The 19,970-nt window shown below is 53.1% G+C and overlaps 1 protein-coding gene across 2 annotated transcripts; it reads left to right on the forward strand.

Annotated features, from left to right (window-relative positions):
• The first annotated feature begins 1,352 nt into the window (after window positions 1–1,352).
• SYNDIG1L (synapse differentiation inducing 1 like) lies at window positions 1,353–18,196 on the forward strand. 2 transcript variants are annotated; one of them, XM_005148901.3, is made up of 4 exons: window positions 1,353–1,427; window positions 13,303–13,758; window positions 14,963–15,100; window positions 16,529–18,196. In XM_005148901.3, the coding sequence occupies exons 2-4, from the start codon at window positions 13,330–13,332 to the stop codon at window positions 16,685–16,687; spliced, it is 726 nt and encodes a 241-aa protein (XP_005148958.1). In that variant the 5' UTR covers window positions 1,353–1,427; window positions 13,303–13,329; the 3' UTR covers window positions 16,688–18,196. The 2 variants fall into 2 exon arrangements, with proteins under 2 accessions (XP_005148958.1, XP_033918526.1); XM_034062635.1 differs by lacking the exon at window positions 14,963–15,100.
• The last annotated feature ends 1,774 nt before the right edge of the window (window positions 18,197–19,970 follow it).

The raw sequence follows: 19,970 nt of genomic DNA on the forward strand, positions 1-19,970 counted from the left end.
TTCTTTGGGGAATGCAGACACTTTGATCTTGTCCCTAGCCCACATGAGCCAGCCTCTTTGGTTTTGCAAAAGGATCTTGCTGCTGCTGCTGGAAGGTTGCACACCTCTTTGGGAGCTGGAGCAGAGGGAAGGCTGCCCCAATATCTCATCCCCTGGCAAGAGCCCCAGGCCCTCTGGGAATGGGATCTTGGGGCCTGCCTGCCCTGGCACATAGCCCATCGCCCTTCAGTTCATCACCTGGAATAAGCTGGGAGGTCTTAGAGACAAGCCTGGCCATCCAGAAAGAAATGTGCTGAGAAGCTTCAGTGTGCTCCCGAGGTGGCCCTAGTGTGGGGTCTGAGGAGTGACCACAGGGTGCTGAAGGCAGTGGACATGGGTGGCTGTGGGGCACACCTGGGTTTGCCTGGTGCAGTCTCTTCTCAGCACAGCAGCACTGGGGATGGGGCAAGGCAGACAGCTCTCTGACCATGCTGAGCCGGTTCCCCTCCACTGCACCAGGCTTCAGCTGCAAGTGTATCTGCTGGCAGTTGTCCTGGTGCTGGGGCGAGCCTCTGGGGAAGCACTCGGGGAGATTAGAGCAAGCAGGAAGATAGTGCAGGGGTCGGTGAGCTGCTGGAGCCTGGGGGAGAAGCACGGGCTCCCTGGGGCATTATCTGCATGGGCAGGGGGCGCACAGGAACGATGCGGGAGCTGCAGTGCTGACTCCCACTGTGCTGGTGTAAATCTGGATTGACTCCACCAACTGGAGTGATGCTCAGGTGTGAAGAGGCAAATCACCATCGCACCCTGGCAGAAAAATACCCGGCTGAGCCAGGAAACGAGCTGCCTGCCCCTGGGATGCAGCCCCCGGCCGGTCTGCCTGACCCCACAGCACCGGCAGTGAGAAATCGCATTTAGCCTTTTCCTTTAAACTCTGCTTGCTGGCACGGTGTCTTTCCCTTGCTGGGGGTGTAGCAAGGGCTGTGCCCTGGGAAATGCAGCGAGCAGGAGAGAAAGGCAGGAGTTTCATCCCCTTTACCTAAACCAGCAGGAGAAGAAATCACGTCGGGAGAAGAGGAGCGGTGCTAAGGCACAGCTCGCTCCGGCTAGCGAGCCTCGGGAGCTGGTGATTCCGCAGCCAGCCAGCCAGCGAGCGCGGGGTCTCTGGGCACGAACACCGAGTACGGCTGTGCTGCAGCTAGAGGGCTTCGCTGCTGCCGCACACACATCCCGTGTGCTGCCTGGTGCGCTGCCGCACACCCAGGCACCGGCGGGGCTCCGCCGCGCCGCTCCCCGCCGCTCCCGCTGCCCACGGCCGGCCCCGCCGCAGGGCCGCCCGCCCGGGCCCCGCAGCACGGGCGCTGCCGCCGCTGTCATGCCTGCCGCTGCCGCTGCGCTCCTGCCGCCGGGCCGCCAACTCGGCGGGTGAGCCCCTCCTCGACACCCAGGTAAGGAGCCGCGCACCGCTCTGGGATGGGGGCAGCCCCCTCGGAGGACGGCGGGTGGGTTTCAGGGGGATCTGGTCCCCAGGCCGAGAGGCAGCAGGTCCGCAGGGAAAGACAGCCCTGCTTCAAGCCCGGATTGGCCTCAGACGGGTCAGAAAATATGTTGGGGGCTGTAAGGATGAAAGGCTGCGACCTAGAGAAACCAGGACTGAATTACCTGATCGGAGGCTCTGGGGTGGGTGAAATGAAAGGATTTAAGCAAAAGTTTTGGATGCCAGGTATGTCAGAGCAACTGCAAGGGCATCTTGGACCCACAGAGCCATCGGGGATCCCTCTCGGGAGGCAGCTCAGCCACTGACTGAAGTTTGAGGTTGTTTTCCTTCTGCTGAGGAGCTTCAGAGGCCAGCAGCAGCCAGCCCACTGCCACCCACCCCAAATGTGCATCCCTGGGATGCACCTGGGCATGGGACCAGTCCGAGGACCTCTGTCAAGAGGGCTATGCCAGTGCTTGAATTGTGCCAATGAAACTCCCCTGAACAACACCGTCTCCTATAGCTCTGGGGACACCATCCCAGCTTGTGTCTGGAGATAGAGCTGTACATTCAGGAGTTTGGAAGGGAAGCACTTTCCATCTCTGCCCAGTGCCTGTTTATAATTCCTTCTCCAAAGCCGCTGCGGGTTTCACAAAAGCTATGATGCTCTCCCCAGACCCTATTCTCTGGGCTGCCTGCTTGGCTTCTGAGAAAAACATACCCTTTTCATGAGCTCAGGATCTGCCACCAGTAGAAACCTTTTTACCAGGAGGAAGGTAGCACTGTGTAAATACCAGGGATAACCAGCGGAGCAGGGTCTGAGCCTGCCTGCAGCACACAAGACAAAAAAAGCCTCGTTCTCTGGGGGATAATAGGTGGTTACTTTGTAGGCTGTCAGGAGGAGGAATTACCGAAGCCAAAATGTAGTGACTGCATTTCTCTGGCAAAAGTTTTTTGTGTCGTGAAAATGGCTGGCAGAGCTAAAGCTTTGGGGAGCTGAACCACTTCACTTCAGCTCCCTGAGCCACCATCACAGGCAGGTAATAAACACCAGTATTAAAGAATGAGTAATTTGCTGCAGCTCCTGCGCGGTGAATTTGTACAGCAGATCGCTGCTTTTGTGTGTGTGGTACCCAACCCCTCTGAGCCCTCAGCCCAACCTGCAGATGTCACCGGCACTTGGGGGGTGACCAAGCACTTGGCAAAAACTTGCCCGGTAATATCACCCTCTGTCACCTGCAAGCTTGTTGGAGCCAGCCCCAAAGGGGCCAGCCCTGGCTGCCCTGGTAGCCTGTGGCAGAGCAGCCTGTGGGCTGTAGGGAATGGCCCCTGGCACAGGTGTGGGCATTTGAGGCCCTCTTGTTTTGGCTGCCTCCTTCCCAGCCCCTGTGTGTGGAATGGGATGGGATGTTCTCAGGAGCATCCTTGACCTTGAAAGACAGTCTGAAGCTCTGCCCTTCCTGCCCCCGAGTGCCCTAGTGCTGCCCCACCTGAGTTAGACCCCAAGCACTGATAGAATATGTCCCTTCCCCAAGTCTCTCTTGACCCTTCATTGCCCTCCCTCACATTTAATATCTGTGCTTGGAATTGTTTTCCAGCTGCTCTGCAAACGTGGTCTCTGAATCAAGTAGATTTTGTCTCCTTTCTGCCTACTTTCTAAATTCCTCTCCCCAAGTCTGGGACTGCCAGGCACCAGCTGTAGGATGCTGTTCTGCTGCTGCTTTCAGGGGGTAATCTTAGGCAAGGTCTCCAGCCAGTATTTGTCTATCTGCGGAATTACAGATAGGCAAGTGATTGACTTTTCTGGCTGAAGGGCCAAGCCACAGCATTAGAGAGGAGAAAGAAAAAATCCATTATAGATTTCCTCAAAATTGTCTCTCTGTTGCTGCTTCTCTGTCAAGTGAAAAAGGCAGCAAACCAGCCCAAAGGCTTTGCGCAGCCTGGAACAGAAGGCTCCACTGAGCCCCAGTGTTTTTCAGGTGTATCCCTTGAACCAACTTCCTTTTGGAGTCAAACACTTCAGGTATCCTTTGAAAACCAGAGCTGGTCACAGGGTTTGTCCCCATCTCTGTCTGGAAACTCAGCTGTTGGTGTGAAAAATTGGCCAGGGCATGGCTCGGAGTTGCAATGCCACGTGCAGCAGCCACACTGGTTTCTCTGCACATCCTCCCAGCCCCTGGGGCCTCCAAGGAGCAAGACAGAGGGTGCTGGAGCTTGTTGCCATGCAGGGACATGCTGGAAGGGAAGACCCATGAGCAGGGTGTCCTTACTCAGCCCTTGTGGGGCCACCAGTACTGCTCGCCCAGAGCAGGGCCACCTCCTGCAGCACTCTGATTCTGGACAGGAGCAAGCAGCAGCCTGGGCTCTTTCTCAGGAAAGGCCGATCTAAGTCCAGTGGTGACACGGGCAAGGAAAAGAAACAGGCCAGGAAGGGAGGGAAAGCATCCACACAGCACAGGCAGGACTGGCTGAGAGGGCACCTCAGCAGGGCATGGTCAGGACTTGACAGGGCATGGAAAAGAAAATGTGGCATAGTTTGTAGTATCTCTTTCCATACCACATAGAAGATAATTTAGCATCATCTTCTGCATGATTCTGGCCCCCTGGGACTGCGGGATGGACAAGAACCATGGGATGGATGGGGGCAGCTGCTGCTTTTCCTCTTACCATGCTCCTGAAGACAGAATCATAGAATCGACTAGGTTGGAAAAGCCCTTTGAGATCATCCAGTCCAACTGTTACCCCAGGACTGCCAAGTCCACCACTAAACCATGTCACTAAGGGCCTCATCTACACTTCCAGGGATGGTGATTCCACCACTTCCCTGGGAAGCCCATTTCGTGAAAAAGAAAATTCCTAACATCCAATCTAAACCTCCCCTGATGTAGCTTGAGGCCTTTGCCTCTTTTCGTATCACTTGTTAGCTGGGAGATCAGCCACCTCCTCTCTCCACCCTCCTTTCAGATACTTGCAGAGAGCAATAAGGTCCCTCCTGAGCCTTCTCTTCTCCAGACTAAATAACCCCAGTTCTCCCAGCCATTCCTCATAAGAGGAATAAATCTCTCCTACGTCTCTGGCCAGTGTAAGCTGCCTGTCCTTAAACACAGAACGTGCATGTTCACCCAAGGAACTTTTGGCAATAGTAAACATTGTAATAGTTTACATTGAAAAAACATTGGCAATAGTAAACATTGTAATAGTAAACATTTTCTTTGGCAATAGTAAACATGAAAGAGAGGTTCAGCATTTGTTTTGGATTGCACCTATTGACCTGGATAATAATTTAACACCTTGAAGTTTGACTGCAGATGTTGGCCAGAATGGGGAGAGATCCACTTACTCGCTGATCCAGGAGATCAGCTTACCACTGATAACTACAGGCTGTGTTTGGAAACTTAGGGTTTGGAAAAGTAAGCTAGAAAGGTGTCATCTCCACAGCATAAGTTCATTTTTAAAGACAGAGCAGATCATTGGAAAATGAATTAAACATCTGAACTGTAGAGATGCCTTGTGTATCCCCAGGAGAATCAGGCCACAGCAATCAAAGTAGATACAGCCCTGAGCTGAAGGCAGGCAGATGGTGGATAAAATAAACAGGACAGTGGGGAAAGGAGGGTGCTGGCATGCACCAGCCTTCAGGGTGGTTATGAATCATTGGAGTATGGGTATGTTTTAAACAGAGACAAATGAGCAGCCCTTAAGAGCTGCTTTACATTGCCAGCTTCGATTGATAGTAGGGGGATTTGCAGAGATGTGAGGATGGAGTTAAGTGCTGTGGCTAAGCTGCTCTATCAGCAAGCTGCAGCTGCAAAGGGAGAACTGTCCCCCTAGCACCTGCTGACAACTGAACACTACATCCCTGCCCCATTTTGGTGTTGGCCGGTGTGGGTCTCTCACCTAGAACAAAACCAGGTCCCATCTAACAGATCATTTCCATGCTGAGTGATAGGCAATGCCAGGGAGATCATCCCTGTGGCAAGCTGGGCTTGGAAGGTTGAGGAGCACAGGTCTGTCCCAGCACAGGGTATTGCTGCTCCCTGAGGGTGATGCTCACCATGTGTCACCAGACCAGGCAGTCCAGAGTGGTCTGTGGGGAGGGAGCAGTGGGGAGGATGGGGATGCAGGGTCCCATGGCAGCAGCTGCCGTGAAGTGGCAATGGTCTGTGGGACTTCATGGGCAGGAGAAGAGCCTTGAAGCGGAGACGATGAGACTGGAGTAAAGAGTATGGGTGAGGTAGGGAAACCTGGGAGAAGAGCATGGAGCCATTTAGGATACCCACCATGTTCAGTTCAATAATAGGTATAAATAGCAACAGATAAAACCTGATGTGAAACTGGAGACTGCAACCATTAGCATAAGAAAATCACCCATGAGCACAAATTAAAATCCGCAGGCACGAGCTTCTGTGCGTCTTCCAGCAGCAGTGAGAACATCTTGGTAATAAACACATCTTGTGGGACCTCTATGAGATCTCCTGTGGGATGCTTGGTGTCTCTTCAGGTACACTAGGCAGGGAGCCTGGTCTTGGCAAGGAACAGGGCTGCATCTGTGTTGGAAGCATTTGTGCTTCCTGGAGCCCATGGCCATTCTAAGTAGGTTTTCTACATTGAGGGTAGGGTGACAATGCTCTTCTCTCCAGACAGCAGCCTTAGGGCATTTCCTTAATGTGGTCCTGAGCTGAGGAGGAGGAGGATGAAGCCTGGACCAAGTCTGAGCTCGTGTTTCAACAGGCCAGTAGTGTGGATGCTGCAGCAGGCAGGGGAATTCATTCTCCCCTGACCCTGGGCTGGCATTTTTTGGTTAAGATGAGCAGTCAGAGCCTGCAAGTTGTAAGCTGTACTTGCTGGCTGATGCCTCGAAAGGGCTGGAGAGCAGCCTTCCCACTTGAGAGTCATCACCCTGGCCTCCACTGCCTCTGAACAACCCTGCTGGGTTCCCAAACAGGAATATGAAGCTCCAATGACAGGTATCAATCGGTTTTGGTTGGCATTTTGTGCTTTAAAGCCCCTCACTGGGACTTTGTTGTTGACAGGGCTGCAGGGCTGAGGGCAGTTAGGATGCAAATCAAGCAGGAGAACCCCGAGGCTGAGAGGACTTCACCAGCGTGGCTGTTCATCTCTGATTCTGTTCTTTACCCGGCATAACACTGCTGTCCAGGTCACTCCTCCGGCACTGGTGCAGCCCCAAGAGCAGCCCCTCTTGTCACCTACTCTCCTCCCTGTTCCCACGTTTCCAGGAGCCCCGCACTCAGGGCAGCCTGCGGAAACTTCTGACAGCCACCTTATTTACTTGCTTGCATCTCCAGCTAAAAAAAGGACGCTGAGAGAGTCCAAAGCTGCTAATTATACACCTAGCCACCCACACAACCATGTGTTTTATTGCCATCGCTCTCTACTCTTCCTCCTTGACAGCCCGGTGAAGCCTTTCCCACTCTCCCTTGCATGAGGGGTGCATCCCAGCGGGGTACGTCCCGTGGCCGCATCCTGGCCTGTGAGCTCCGACTCCGAGCAGGCGCTGTGCTGTTACCAGCCAAGCGAACGCCAGCCGTGGGCTGTGATGCCGTGGGGTGTGATGCCGTGGGGTGTAGCCGTGGCCAAGGGTCTGCTCAGACGGGCGCTGCCCCAGGCGCTGCGTGCGAGGGCCCCGCGGTGCTGCGGGCGCTCGGCCCTGCGCGGCGGGCTGAGGCTGGGGCTGGCCGGAGCCGCGATCGGTGCGGCGCGGCCCGGCGGCCGGAGCGGCAGCTGCGGTGCGTGGAGTGCCTGGGACATCTAGCGGCCACCGCTCCGAGTGCCGAGCCCCGCCGGATGCGTGCTGGGATGGGGGTGCCCGGACCGGGATGGGGAACACGGTGCCAGCCCCGCAACCCCTGGTGCCACGACGGCGGGGAGCCCATGTGCAGGTACTTCTGATTGGAGCTGAGCGTTTCGAGCACCGTCTTTCCAGTGTTCGGAGGCGATGGAGCTCACGTTGCTCCACTGCTGATGCTCACGGGCAGCGTGTTAGCTTGCTAGCACCGGGGCTGGGGACCGGGTGGTGGGGAGCCGGCAGCCCTGCTGAGTTCCTGGCACGGCTCCTCCAGAAGCAGCGCAGCTCTTTGCCGCTAGACCCTGGGATGGATTTGCTGTTTCTTACCATTAGGAGGAATGCCTCAGCTTTGAGCACGGCTGGGTTGAAACACTGCTGCAGAGAAACATTTTTATCAGAGAGAATAAAGACTCGATTTCCACCTGGAAATTGCCCAATTTGACTTGCGAACCTTGAAAAGCAGCCCATCGCATCCCATTTCTCAGAGCAATTTAGTCTCTGTTGGAGCCAGGAGGCCATTGGCGAGGCACTGACTTTCTACATGTCAGGAGATCAGAAGAAGCACTTTATTCGCTCCTTTCCAGCTCTATCAAACCAGCTGCATTTAAGTTGTGAACTAGATGCTCTACATTACGAGTGCCTCAATTATCGTTCCTCTATTCCATTGTCCATGCACCCTGCGTCACCTTCTTCCTTCCCTCCTGGTCTTCACCAACTCTTCCCCCTCCAGCATCTCCACAGTCCCTTTCTTCTCTAACCCAGTGGCCAGGGCTCAGTTCTCTGCCTGGCTCACGTGTCACTTTGCTTCCCCTGCCCTGTGCCCTCTTTCCCACCATCTCCCTTCTCACGGCTGTCTTTGCCATGCCCCTTTGTTTCTCTGGGTACCACCTCAGCCAGCCCCATAGGGTTGTCATTCCCCACTGCTCTCCCCTCCTGCCCCATGCTGAGAGCTGCCTCCCCTGCATCATTCCCCTGTCCATTCCAGCCTGCTGGCCGCCTCACCTGGTGCTCCTGCCACAACAGCCTTTCCCAGGGCTGGTGAGGGCTTTGTTACACCCCAGCGTGAACAGCCCCTGACTCTGCATGCTGGTGCTGCACCCGAGGCAGGAGCAGCGGCGTGGAGATGAGCAGCCACAGGAGGGCTTTCCTGTTGGCTGGAGCATGACCGCTTTCCACAGCCATGTCTGAGGGGCTGATGGAAGCTTTTCCTTATCCCTTGAGCTGTGCTTCACACTTCAGGGCTCAGGGCTGGATCATAACAAGTATGTGTCAGCTGTGCTGGCTTCTATGGCTGAGAGAGCTCTTGGTCTGCCGCTGCCAGACACGTTGTCCACAAGCCCTCCCAACCCTTCCTTCATCCCCATATTCCCTCTCCAAGATGCCGACTTTTCCTTGCTGTGGTGCTCTGCCTTTGCTCCTTAGAAGTCCTTGTGAGCTGGTTTCCACTTGGGCAGAATCGCAAGCTTGGATGCCCAGAGGCAGAGCTACTGTGCCCTGGCAAGACTTGGACCTCTGCCTAGAAGTCCCAAAGCTTGAAGTCCCTTTGAGCTTCCAGTAAAGCCTGGGCTTTAGGAAGGGTGCTAGCCACATCTCCTGCTCTTTCTTGCTTACCTCTGTCCTGAGGCTACGGCAGCTGTAACTAGCCTTGATCCTGCTTCCCATCAGTCAGGCCAGGAACAGCTATTCACACTCTCCTGCCCTCAGACCAGGCAGGACATGGCAACACAGTGGGGCAATGCTTCCTGAGGGTACCCACCTCCCCGGGTGCTGTCGTGAAGGGGAAAGCCAGGGTGGGCTAACATTCTCACTTGGGAGTCTGGATACATGCAATGCAATCAGAAACTGCTAATGAGCCTGGGAAGCGAGGCAGAGTGTTTGCTTGACAGGGCAATTAAGTGATGATTGATTCCTGGAACAACTACTCAATTCATCATTAACTGGGCTTATCATACCTGGCATCTGTGCTAAGGGTCCCTCTGAGGACTGTCCCAGGGGATGTGGTGTGGAGGTGAGATCCCTTTAGCATAAAGCTAAATCTACTGTGTTTTCTTTTCTTGCCTTATTTTGGCTCCTTTTATCCAGGAAGCTTCTTGAGACACTGAGAGCACACAGCACAGTTGTGCATTTCCCACTCTGCTGTGGACTGCTGTAGCTGGCCTGGGGAGGTGGGGGGCCCTGCCCCACTGGGTGGTTGTGGGAGCAGCAGTGCAGCAGGGGAGGCAGTTCATTACATAGCCACGTTAGTCTTGGTGGTAGGGCTGTAGCAACAGTCCAGCTCAATCAGGGAACTGGGATCTGCCTCCTCCCGGATGTGCCCTCCCCCCGTGGCCTCACTCTGTGCATGTATACATGTAGGTGTGCATCCTTCCCTGTGCATCTAACAGCATCCCTGCCAGCACTGCCCAGACTAGCCCCATGGGGCTGATGAGTATTCATACTATCCAGTCATGCTGGTAATGAGGACAGAAAATGACCATTCTTTGCCAATTTTGTCTTTTGCAGCTTCCCTGCTTTCATCTGCTAGCTTCAGTTCTCTTCCCCCAAGCCTGGTTATTACCAAGCTTACTTTATTACCAGGCTTACTTTATTAAATCTCTGTGTGGCTACATTTACTGTAGGATCCAGATAATCCAGATGGGGTCTGGAGACAACAGCAGGGCTGGTTTGGCTCTGTCCTTCCCTGCGTATGTGCATGTCAGGCTGGTCCCTGCCATCCCTGCCATTCCTTTTCTATTATCATCTCTAGAGGTTTGACAGCCCTCGTCTCCACCTGCAAACCCAGATTGTTCAGTGCACACAAGCACACATGCTTCCACATATGGGCACAGTCTCTATGTGATGCAGTGATCTTGGTGACTAAGGAGTGGGAAGCATCTCTAACCCCTCCAATACTGGGACTTTTCACATCAGTTATCAGAGAAGGAGGTTTCAGCCTGGCTGCTTTCCAGCAGGGCTGAGTACGCTGCCATAGGCACACTGTGATGCTGTGCTGGCCCTCAGCATCTCCTCCCCACTGCTGACAAATACTAGAACCCAGACAAGGTACTAGGGCTGCACTTGGTGGTCCCTTTGCCTATTTGAGAAGCGCAGTGAGACCTCCTTCTGTGCTCTCCGCTTGCACTTGCAGCCCACCCTACTCCCATGGAGAGCATGGTCCCCAGCTCCCAAGAATGGAAGGCAGCAAGGAAAAGAGAGTTTAGTACAGGTGAATCTTTTACAATCCCAGAGGGTATAGGACTCGCATGGACTACAATCTTCTAGCTGTAATCCTGCCTTGTCGATGCTTTGCACAGTGCAGCAGCATCTGGGGTCCTGCCTTTGCTCTAGGGACAGCTCCAGGGCAGTCTGAGGACCAGAGAGTTTTGGCTGCTCCTGCTTCTCTGAGGCAAAGCCATCAGCACTGTTCACCCAGCATTCACAGAAATTTCTCCATGTTTCAGAAGCATTTTCCTTCTGTTTCTTTTACTGTTCACACTATTACTCTTCCAAGGTGTGTACACCCTGAGATATTTGATGCCTGCAAGCTTTCACTGCCTCTTACCCCCATCTCATGTCAGCCAGCCATCTCCCACTAGCCAGCCCCTCTATTATCCTTTGGGATGCTCAAAGTCAGCAGAGTTCATATCCAGCAGCAGTCCAGCCGCACCCATGCACTCTTGCCACCCTGGTCCACAATGCCTGCCACCTCCCAAGCTGCTTTTTAGGTGTTCAGTTTCTCCTGACTCCTTTCCCTTCTTCCCCTCCACCATGCTTTGTGTTTCCCAGCACTCGCTGCAGTGAGCACATGGCTTTTGATGCACTGCTCTTCCCTCTTCTAACCCACTGACAAAGCCTGAAGTGAGCAGAGCTGCAGCCTCCGTGCAGGCAGCACCCGCTGCCCGGTGGCCAGCAGGCTGCCCGCAGCCCTTGTGCCGCTGCTTCTCTAGTGCATCTGTAGCTGGTTCCCTCTGGGATCTCCCAGCAAGATCCCATCCCTCCCTGCCCGAACTTGCTTCCAGAAACACTGCTTGAGATGAGGCATAGATGGCCTACCGAAACTGCCAGCTTTCTCTTGCTAGAGTGGGACTCCTGCTCCTGCCGGGGCTGCTACTGCTCTCAAATGACCCTCAGTGACTGGCCTCTCCCTACTGCTTTGTTAAAAAGCAAGATGTTTCATTGGAAATCTAATCTGGGCATTGAGGTAAGCAAGAAGAGGTTTGTGCTTTTGTTGTCTGTAAACCAGGATGAAGCTCCGAGCTTCCCTGGGTCTGTGCAGGAAATCAAACCGTCTGTGCTGCAAAATGCGTCTCCCTTCAATGTTTTGAAAATACTTCGCGGCCATCTGCTGCATGAGCCATTACCGGCTTTATTAGTGAGGTGGGAGACTGCAGGAAGTAGGGAATGATCCTGGGCATGGAAAAGCGGAGAGTGCTCACCAAGAAGTGGAGAGTTCCAGCAGTGCCAGAGTGTTTTTCAATGGCTCCGTCTTTCTGAGGAGCCTTCCAAAACGTGGCAATTACTTCCAGAAAAAGCTCATCAGCTTTTTCATGAGCATAAAGCTCATCAACAGGACCATTTAAAATCGGGCATGGCAGTCAAACCTGTGTGATAGGGCAGAACCTGGCCAAGGGGTCGGGATCGCTTGGGTTTTCACTGTCTGGAGCCTTCAACTCCAATTCCTTTTTTAATGCTTTCTTTCCAAGGTCAGATTTAAAGCCAAAATGATGTGCTTTCTACCAGAAAGCCTAGTGCACCTCAGGGAACTCTATAGCAGGGGAAAGCATGTCTCTGCTACACAGCATCCTGCAGAGGAGGCAGTGACAGAGGTCTCTAAGGAGGACAGGAACATTTGGGGTTGCAAGGCAATAAGCTGGCACAGTCTGAGAGCTGGGAATGTGCCAGAGAGCAGCTGTAAAACACGGGGCTCAGGTACTGAAGAGTGCAAAGTAATTGTTTCTCTCTCCTGGGGAATGTTGATATTTCACTACGCATCTTCTTTGTGCCAAGGTGCGTTGGGAAGCCAAAATAGGAAACGCTCCTCTGAATACAAGTAGTTGGAATATTTCATCTCAGAAATCTTCATGGAAAGAAAGAAAAGAAAAAAAGGCAGCGCAAGGTTTCAGTGCTCTGAAATGGAGGAAGGGAGAGGGGTTGAGTTTCCCAGAGGAAGGAAGAAACCTGGGTTGACATTTGTAGCTGAGGATCCCATTTGGACTTGGCATTTTCTGAAGCTGGTGGCCCACAGCCAGGGCTGCACAGCTGCAACTGTACCAGGAATGGATCTAGTTTAAGCAGGCCTCCGATGCGGTGGGTCATTTACTTAAATTGTCATGATTTCAATGCGGACCAAACCCATGAGGTCTCCCCTTTAACCTTTGCACCCCTCCGTTCCACTGCATGGCTGCCTGGGCATCCAGTGATCCCCACCCCAGACTAAACACAGCCTCCATGTCCCCACAGCAACCTTCTGGCTTCCCTTGATGGCTTGCTGTTCTTGCCCTGGCCCCAGCTTGCCTTGGAAAAGCCCTAGAAAGCCTCCCATGTACCTGAAAGCCATTAGGTGTGTGTGCAATGCCTGAAGGGCTGTAATTCACCATGCGACCCTCTGCTTTAGGAAGTCAGGGATGTCACTCAAGTGTCTGTCAGCCTCTTATCTACTTCTATGCTGTCTGTTAGGCTTTGCCACAGCACACATTATGAACCAGCAGAAAAGATGCAGTAGGTCCTTTCCTGTCAGGCTGCACGTGGCTGTCTCAAGATGCATTATAGATACAGCAAATTCTCATCTTAATCCAGGCTGAATCAGATCATCCTGTTGCAGGGCTGCCTCCTTATCTTCCTACCAGCTGGGGAGAGATGAAGAGATGCTCAGTTCGCCGAGACAGCATTCAAGCTGTGGAGACGTGGGGAGGGCTCTTGTTTTTTCCAGCATTGCCAAATCTTTCTGTTCCCACTAGTCTCATCTTGACATCAGTTCTGCATGGGCAAGAGGCTTTTCTGCTCACTTTCCCATTTCATGCTGTAATAACAACTCCCCCTCCCACTTTCTTTGCTCCCACAGGATTTCTCCCCCACCACTACCGGCAGCATGGAGAGCATGCAGGAGCTCCAAAACCCACTCTTGGCCAAGGCCAATGGGCACCTGCATAGCAGCTATTCTTACCACCAGCATCACAGCCAGGACTACCCCAGCCATCGCTGCCAAGGGAAACTGTATTCCTACATCTTCCAAAACACTGGTGGTGCCAGGACTCACCAGCTGCTGGATGCCAGTTCCCTGCAGCTGGCTGTTGAAGCTTTGTACGGCCCCAGTTTCATCCTCGTGAAGGATGAGACCACTCTTAAGGCCAAGGACAGCAAGATGGAGAGCTGCGAGACCACCTTTACGGAAAGCAAAGAGGCTCCACCTGAAGCTCCTGAAGCGCATGAGGCACAAGGGTCCTGCCTGGTGGAGAGCGACATCCGCATCCAGACTGTGTCCTATGAGGTGGAGGAAGAGGAGCTCCAGGAGTACGAGGTGAGCTTTGCCAGCTGGGATGGCACCAAACTCCTCCTTTGCTAATGCTGGCCACTGGCCCAAATTCTTGGTCATTTATTCTCCCTTCTTTCCCCAGAGCTTTCCCCCTAGACCCTACTATCTCCTGCATCACCACCTCTCCCTGTGCACCCGATATTTCTTCTTCCTCCTTATTATTTCTGCTCCCTTCTCACTGCAGACCTCAGAAGGAGGGCAGCCTGGCTGCATGCCTGCTGGGAGCAAAGGAGAGGTGTGAGAGAGGTCTCTGGGCAACCCTTGGGATATGGGGACTTTTTGACAAGGGCAGCCTGCCGCTGCTGTGGCACTCAAAGGGAAAATAACAACCCTTGCATAACAGCAAAATTCACATGCTTGATGGCAGCAGCTGAGAGAAAGCTGTATATGTAAAGACCAGATGAATCTTGCAAAGGAAGAATGAGAGCTGACAAAGCAGCCTCATGCTGTGCTCTGTGCCCCATCACAGCTTGAGTGGCAGTGCAGAGGCTGGGAACATCATCCAGGACCTTGATAGGTGGGAGCAGGTCCCCAGAGCCTGTTGGAGCTGATGCCTGATGACCCAGCACAGCTCTGCTGTTCTCAGTGCCAGTGGTTTGGCCTTTCCAGATGGCAGCAGGAGTGTCTGCTCTTCCGTGTGCCTTCCCCAGCGAGACACATCACTTCCAGCCCGGTCTGTGGCTGGTGGAGCAGTGCCACAGGAGGGCTGACCACAGCCCCTCTGAGCAGTGCACTCACTAAGGGGATGGGACACATCGTCCCTGTGAGGGAGGCTCTGATTCAACTGTGTTCCCTCCCTTGCTAAATTAGTTTAGCGGTGTATTGATCTCCTAGTCCCTAATGGGGATAAGGCACTTCATTTAAGTTTGTTTAACCTAACAAACAGCCAGCTCTGCCAAAGCTGAAGATATTTCAGTTTAAGACTATCTATTTATCTCCCAAGGAAACCCCAGAGCCCTATTTGATCTGGTGGGGAGCCGAAAATTCACTCTGCTCCTGGATTTGCTGAGCTACACGTTTTCTCAGCAAACCAGGCTAAAATATTTGTGAAACTTGCTCCTTGGGTTTGCAGGTGGGAAACAGATGAGAATATGTGATGGGGCCAGGAGAGAGCAGGAGAGGGGCTGAGACACAGCCTGCAGGGCAGCATGGGGAGATGACCGTGTGCTGAAACCATCTGGTTTTGCAGAGCGACTCCTCCAGCGACAGTGAAAGTGAGGACCATTTCCTGATGCTTCCCCCACGCGACCACCTGGGCTTGGCCCTCTTCTCCATGCTGTGCTGCTTCTGGCCCTTGGGGATTGCTGCCTTCTACTTCTCACAAGGGGTAAGAGATCCTTTCGCTTGCCTGCATGCACAGAGTGCTGGAGCAAGGGCCCTGCAAGCCTCAGCAGCCCTGGGGCCTTTTTTGCTTTGGGTCTTTCGGGTGTTATTTGGGATTCCCTTGGACCCAGGTTCTCACCCTCCAGCTAGGCTCAGGAAAACGGCATTTTCCCACTTGATCTCCCATTCTGCAATAGTGCAGAGATCATACACCATGACCCAGTACAAGGCAGCTCATGCCCTGGGAGTCAGGCTGCTCTGGAGCCTGGACACAAAAGGGAGCCTGTTCTCCATATCACAGCACAGCTCCTCTATTGCACTTGTTTCTGACATGCATTGGCTAGGCTGTGTGAGCCAACACCAGGCTGGCAGAGGCTGCAGAGGGTGGAGGCCTTTAAACTGCACCAGCTCAGAGAAGCTGCTGCCTTCTTGAGGGTTTATCCCAGAGCCTTGGCTCACTTACATTACTGTTGACCCAGAATAATTCATGCAGACCCAGGGGATTTACTCAGTGTTTGCATAGATGATGCTGTACCAAGAATAGATGGGGGAAGGCATTAAGAAGTTAAATCAAGAGGATAGAAACAGAAATGGAAAAATATATAACTTGAGTACCTGGCACAGAGGCAGTGAGAGGCAGGGGAAGCTTTGAATGGAGTGGCTGATTTCACATTTTTACATGGTGCAGGGCAGCACAGTGCACTCTCCATGTGATGATGTACTTGGTGCAATTTGTTGGTAGTTACAGCTCCAGTTGCTGTTAACTACCACTTCATTCACTCACTGAGGCAAGGACCATCTCTTTACTCAGCACCTGTGCACTGTGAGTGCCCTGATCTCTGCATGGCAGCTCAAACACACATAGTAGGTAATACCAACTCTGAACATGCCCATGGCACTCAGGAAAGCTGGAAGTTGCTGGCCCAGAGACCCAACACCCACATCTCTCTCCATTTCTGGCTCCATCAAGCCCTTCCCTGGCAAACAGGCTTCAGCTGAAAACCCCATGCAGGGAAAATCAAGTTGCAGCACAGACAGACTGATGTGCCATGCTTCCTGGAGTCAGCTCCCTGAGACTAGGCAGCACTTGCTGTATGTCTGTGTCAGGTATATTGGTATCTAGACAGTATTACACAGCCATCACCCAATGTACCGACCCTTTGTCTGGTCTTAAGAGGGTCCAGCCACTCACTGACAGCTCTGACTGAGCACCTGGACAGCTGGGGCTTTCAAACAAACAGTCAAAGCCCATGCTTCCCACGAAGGCAAAATCCAGAGGGAAATGCGGATGGACAACTTGCTGTCTGTCACCAGCCTTCATGGGATGCAATGGCTGGGGAAGAGGGGGTTAACTCAGTAGTGAAATGACTGCAGACAGGTTGAAAGGCAACCTGGTACCGCTGTGAGCAATGGGCATTTCTTCTCCTTCCAGACCAGCAAGGCTGTCTCCAAAGGAGATTTCCACCTGGCCAGTTCAGCTTCCCGCCGAGCGCTCTTCCTCGCCGCGCTCTCCATAACCATCGGCACAGGAGTGTACATCGGGGTGGTGGTAGCGCTGATCGCTTATCTCTCCAAAGGGGGCCACGTATAGCTGCCATCTGCACATCAGCCCTGTCCCCACCCACTGGCCCTCATGGGATGGAGCTTTCCTGTGGAGCACAGGGTGCCAGTGCCTGCAAGGGGGCTGCTTGCACAGCAGGACTCTGCCTTGGATGCCCTATGCAAGCTCTTTCCCCTTTCAGAAAAACAGCAGACCCCCATTCTCCCTGAGGCTGTGGGGTGTAACCACCTAACAATAGGGAATTGGGCACCAGCCCGGCTGCAGGGACCAGAAGGAGCACATTTTCCAGGTGAAAGACATGCAGGAGAGACATTGCATGCTGCTGCTGGGCTGGTACCACCACCCCTGATGCGGGGCCATGGATTCTCCTCCCAGCCTCGCAGCTGGGAGATCCACCCCTGGTGCTCAGCCTTGGCCCATGAAGGGGGCACGCACGGAGGAGAAGGAATATGGTGCCAGGGAATGACCACTCTTTCTTCTGGGAGGCCAGGGTGCTGGAAAGGGGGATCTCCAGGCTCCTGTGATGGGGACAACATTCTCATTTCAGTGCCACAGGGTGGCACCTGCCTCTCAGCTGCAGCCAAGGAAGAGGGCACATCATGGTCATGACCAAAAGACATGCTCTTCACATCCCTCTGCAGACAGATTCCTGGTCCACAGGAGAACATTCCAGCCACTGGCTCATCCCAGACCAGAAACAAGGAGGAAGGCAGGCTGGTGGTTGCACACCATCACTCCCATTGTTGGAATAAGCTGGCAGAGACAGCAATGTTTTCTCCATGTTAATAGTGACTATAATGATAATTGCAAGTCAGAGTTCCTGTAAGGTCAGTGTCCCACAGTGCTGGGCTCTGAAGATGCTTGTAAATGGCAATTTCTACCCGAGACGAGACCTGGGACGGGTGGAGGCCTGAAGGACTCCACTCTTGACACTTGGTCAGGGCCTTGTACATCAAGAGAAATGGAAAGAAAAGACCAACAAGACACACAGAGCCCAGGGTGGGAATGCTGTTTGCAAGGGAATGAGATCCAAAGGATGAGAACTTGGAGGGAGCCCGGAACACAGGGGCTGACCCAAAAACACTTCTTCCCATGCCTCGGAGAGGGGTATCTTCATCCTTCCAAAAGCCTCTGCTGACAAGGAAGTCCCACGCATCCCCACTTACATCTCACTTTTGCTAATTCGTGTATTGTCAGCAACAGTCAGGTGCTTCAGAGGTGGGTGTGATGACAATGACTGCCTCAGGGGGCTGGTGTTAAAAGGCCCTGCCTCACCCCTGCTCTGCAGCATCCACCTTGATGCTCCCTTCCTGCTCCCTCCTTCCCCAGTGTACAGAGGGCTGCAGGCAGACTCTGAGTGCCTGTCACCCCCTTCCTGGGGTTTCTGGGCAGGCTGCAGCTGGCTCTTCAAGAGATGCAGCATGTTCTCCAGCTGGGTGCCATTCAAATGTACATTTCATCTTTAAGAAGCATGTTAATGTCTGCGATGCTGTTGTACTTGAGCCATAAAAGAGAGAAGTGCATCAGAGACCTGTGCAGAAGCTGGTCTGAAAGTTCTCATTATGTTTTATAACATGGAAGAGCTAATAAAAAAAGCAGGAGAAAAGACCGTGTTTGTAAGGACATGGAGCTGGCTAGTGAAGAGGTGAGCTTTGCAGGAGTGCTGAGCTCATTTAAACCTGAAGGTGTTTATGCAGTTCCTGAAGGAAGTTATAATCCAGCTGGTGTCTGGGCGACTCGGAGGGAGTTGTACTGCGATGTAGATCACAGCAAGCAGCTAGTGTGTTGGAAGCAGGATGGTGATGTAGGCTTTTTGCCATGCATGGACAGACAAGAATTAGGGAGAGAGAGTGAGCATCACATATGTTCTGTGTAGTAGAAGCACAAAATAAAATGTGCTCAAAGAGAGGCAGAAGAACACAAACATCAGGAGGGAATAAGCAGGTCTTACTTCTGATGGTGGGCAGTGGGAGACAGAATTTGCAGGGAAGGACTGAGGTGTCCAGAAGAGATGAGATGGCTCAGAGAGGAGAGGGGAGGGGCACCCACACCCAGCAGCTAAGGGATGGTTTTCATTGCTGTCTCCTGCATGTGCCTTCCCAAGCATCCATCCCCCAGATAACAGAACAGGACAGATGTCTGTGGGTGCCCATGTGACCACCCCCCCTCAGTGCCATCTCAGCTAAAGCCCTCCCTGTCTCTCCCCATCAAGTACACAACCACTGGGGCTGCTGGACCAGAAACAGCAATAACAAACTGTGTTTGCCTCTGAAGCTGTGATTCTGCCAGCTGGTTCCCTTCAGGGGCTGCCGTGGCCAGGGGGAGGGCAGCAGCCCTGTGGGCGCCTCATCCCTCTGCACCCCAACCCACCTCTTTGTTTCTAGTTGGAGACACACAGGGAAAGACTGTCTGGCTAAAGGGCCAACAGAATTAAAGTGTTTTCTGCTAATAGCCTGAATCTCTAATGATCTTGTCAAACGGGGTGGGGGGGGGAAGGGGCCGTGCCAGAGCATCTCTAAGGGGGCATTATGCAAATGGAGAAATTAGTTGGAAACAGCCTGAAGGGAAACATGTGGAAATCTAAATCCGAGGACCAGCATGGAGACTGCTGCTGAATAACTTATTATAGACTCACAGCGTCTGCTGCAGCCGCCTGAGCAGAAGGGAGGGAAGCAAAATGGCAACAAGGCACAGCAGTCAGGGAAGCTCCAAAAACTTGATTTGGCTTAAAAAATATAAGATGTTAAACCAAACACTACCAGTGCATGTGGAAGAGGTGACTCTTCACCACTTCCCTCCTGTCCTGCCAGAGGAGGTGTCTCTGTCCCACTCAGGGTCCACCAGCATCACAGCAGCGCTCCATAATGGTCTCAATCGCACAGGAGGCACTCAGATGTTTTGGGTGAAGGATAGCTAGCCTGACAACATGTCTAGCCCAGAAAGAAGGGAGTGCAGGGAGCCTGGCAGGTCACAGCTGTGGGGGGGATGTGAAAGGCAGGGAGAACAGAGATGGTCTGTGGTGATGGAAGCAGGATTCCTGGTGGCTGGAGAGGGAGGATTTGTGGTTCTCTGAGCTGGCGGTAGAGTGAGATTGGTTAAATTGTGATGTTTTAAAAGCACCTACACCTCAACTTGCTGTCCTTGCCTGCACCACAGAGCTTTCAAAAACATAGTCACAAGAGATGCTGAAGAGTCCCTTTATACATCAGAACAAGATCCCCCCTCCTCCACTCATGAGTAATTCGTTACCCATAATTTACAACTGAGCTCCCCACCAGCTGGCTACAGGTGCCTGCCAGACACAGTCCTGCAA

Source organism: Melopsittacus undulatus, chromosome 4 (assembly GCF_012275295.1).
Source record: "Melopsittacus undulatus isolate bMelUnd1 chromosome 4, bMelUnd1.mat.Z, whole genome shotgun sequence".
NCBI lineage: Eukaryota > Metazoa > Chordata > Aves > Psittaciformes > Psittaculidae > Melopsittacus > Melopsittacus undulatus.

What these genes read in the sequence shown, in the direction of transcription:
- SYNDIG1L (XM_005148901.3), top strand. Translation starts at nt 13,330, where the DNA reads ATGGAGAGCATGCAGGAGCTCCAAAACCCACTCTTGGCCAAGGCCAAT. An exon ending in AGGAGCTCCAGGAGTACGAG is followed by an intron (nt 13,759 to 14,962) that starts GTGAGCTTTGCC and finishes CTGGTTTTGCAG; the next exon opens with AGCGACTCCTCCAGCGACAG. An exon ending in CCTTCTACTTCTCACAAGGG is followed by an intron (nt 15,101 to 16,528) that starts GTAAGAGATCCT and finishes TTCTCCTTCCAG; the next exon opens with ACCAGCAAGGCTGTCTCCAA.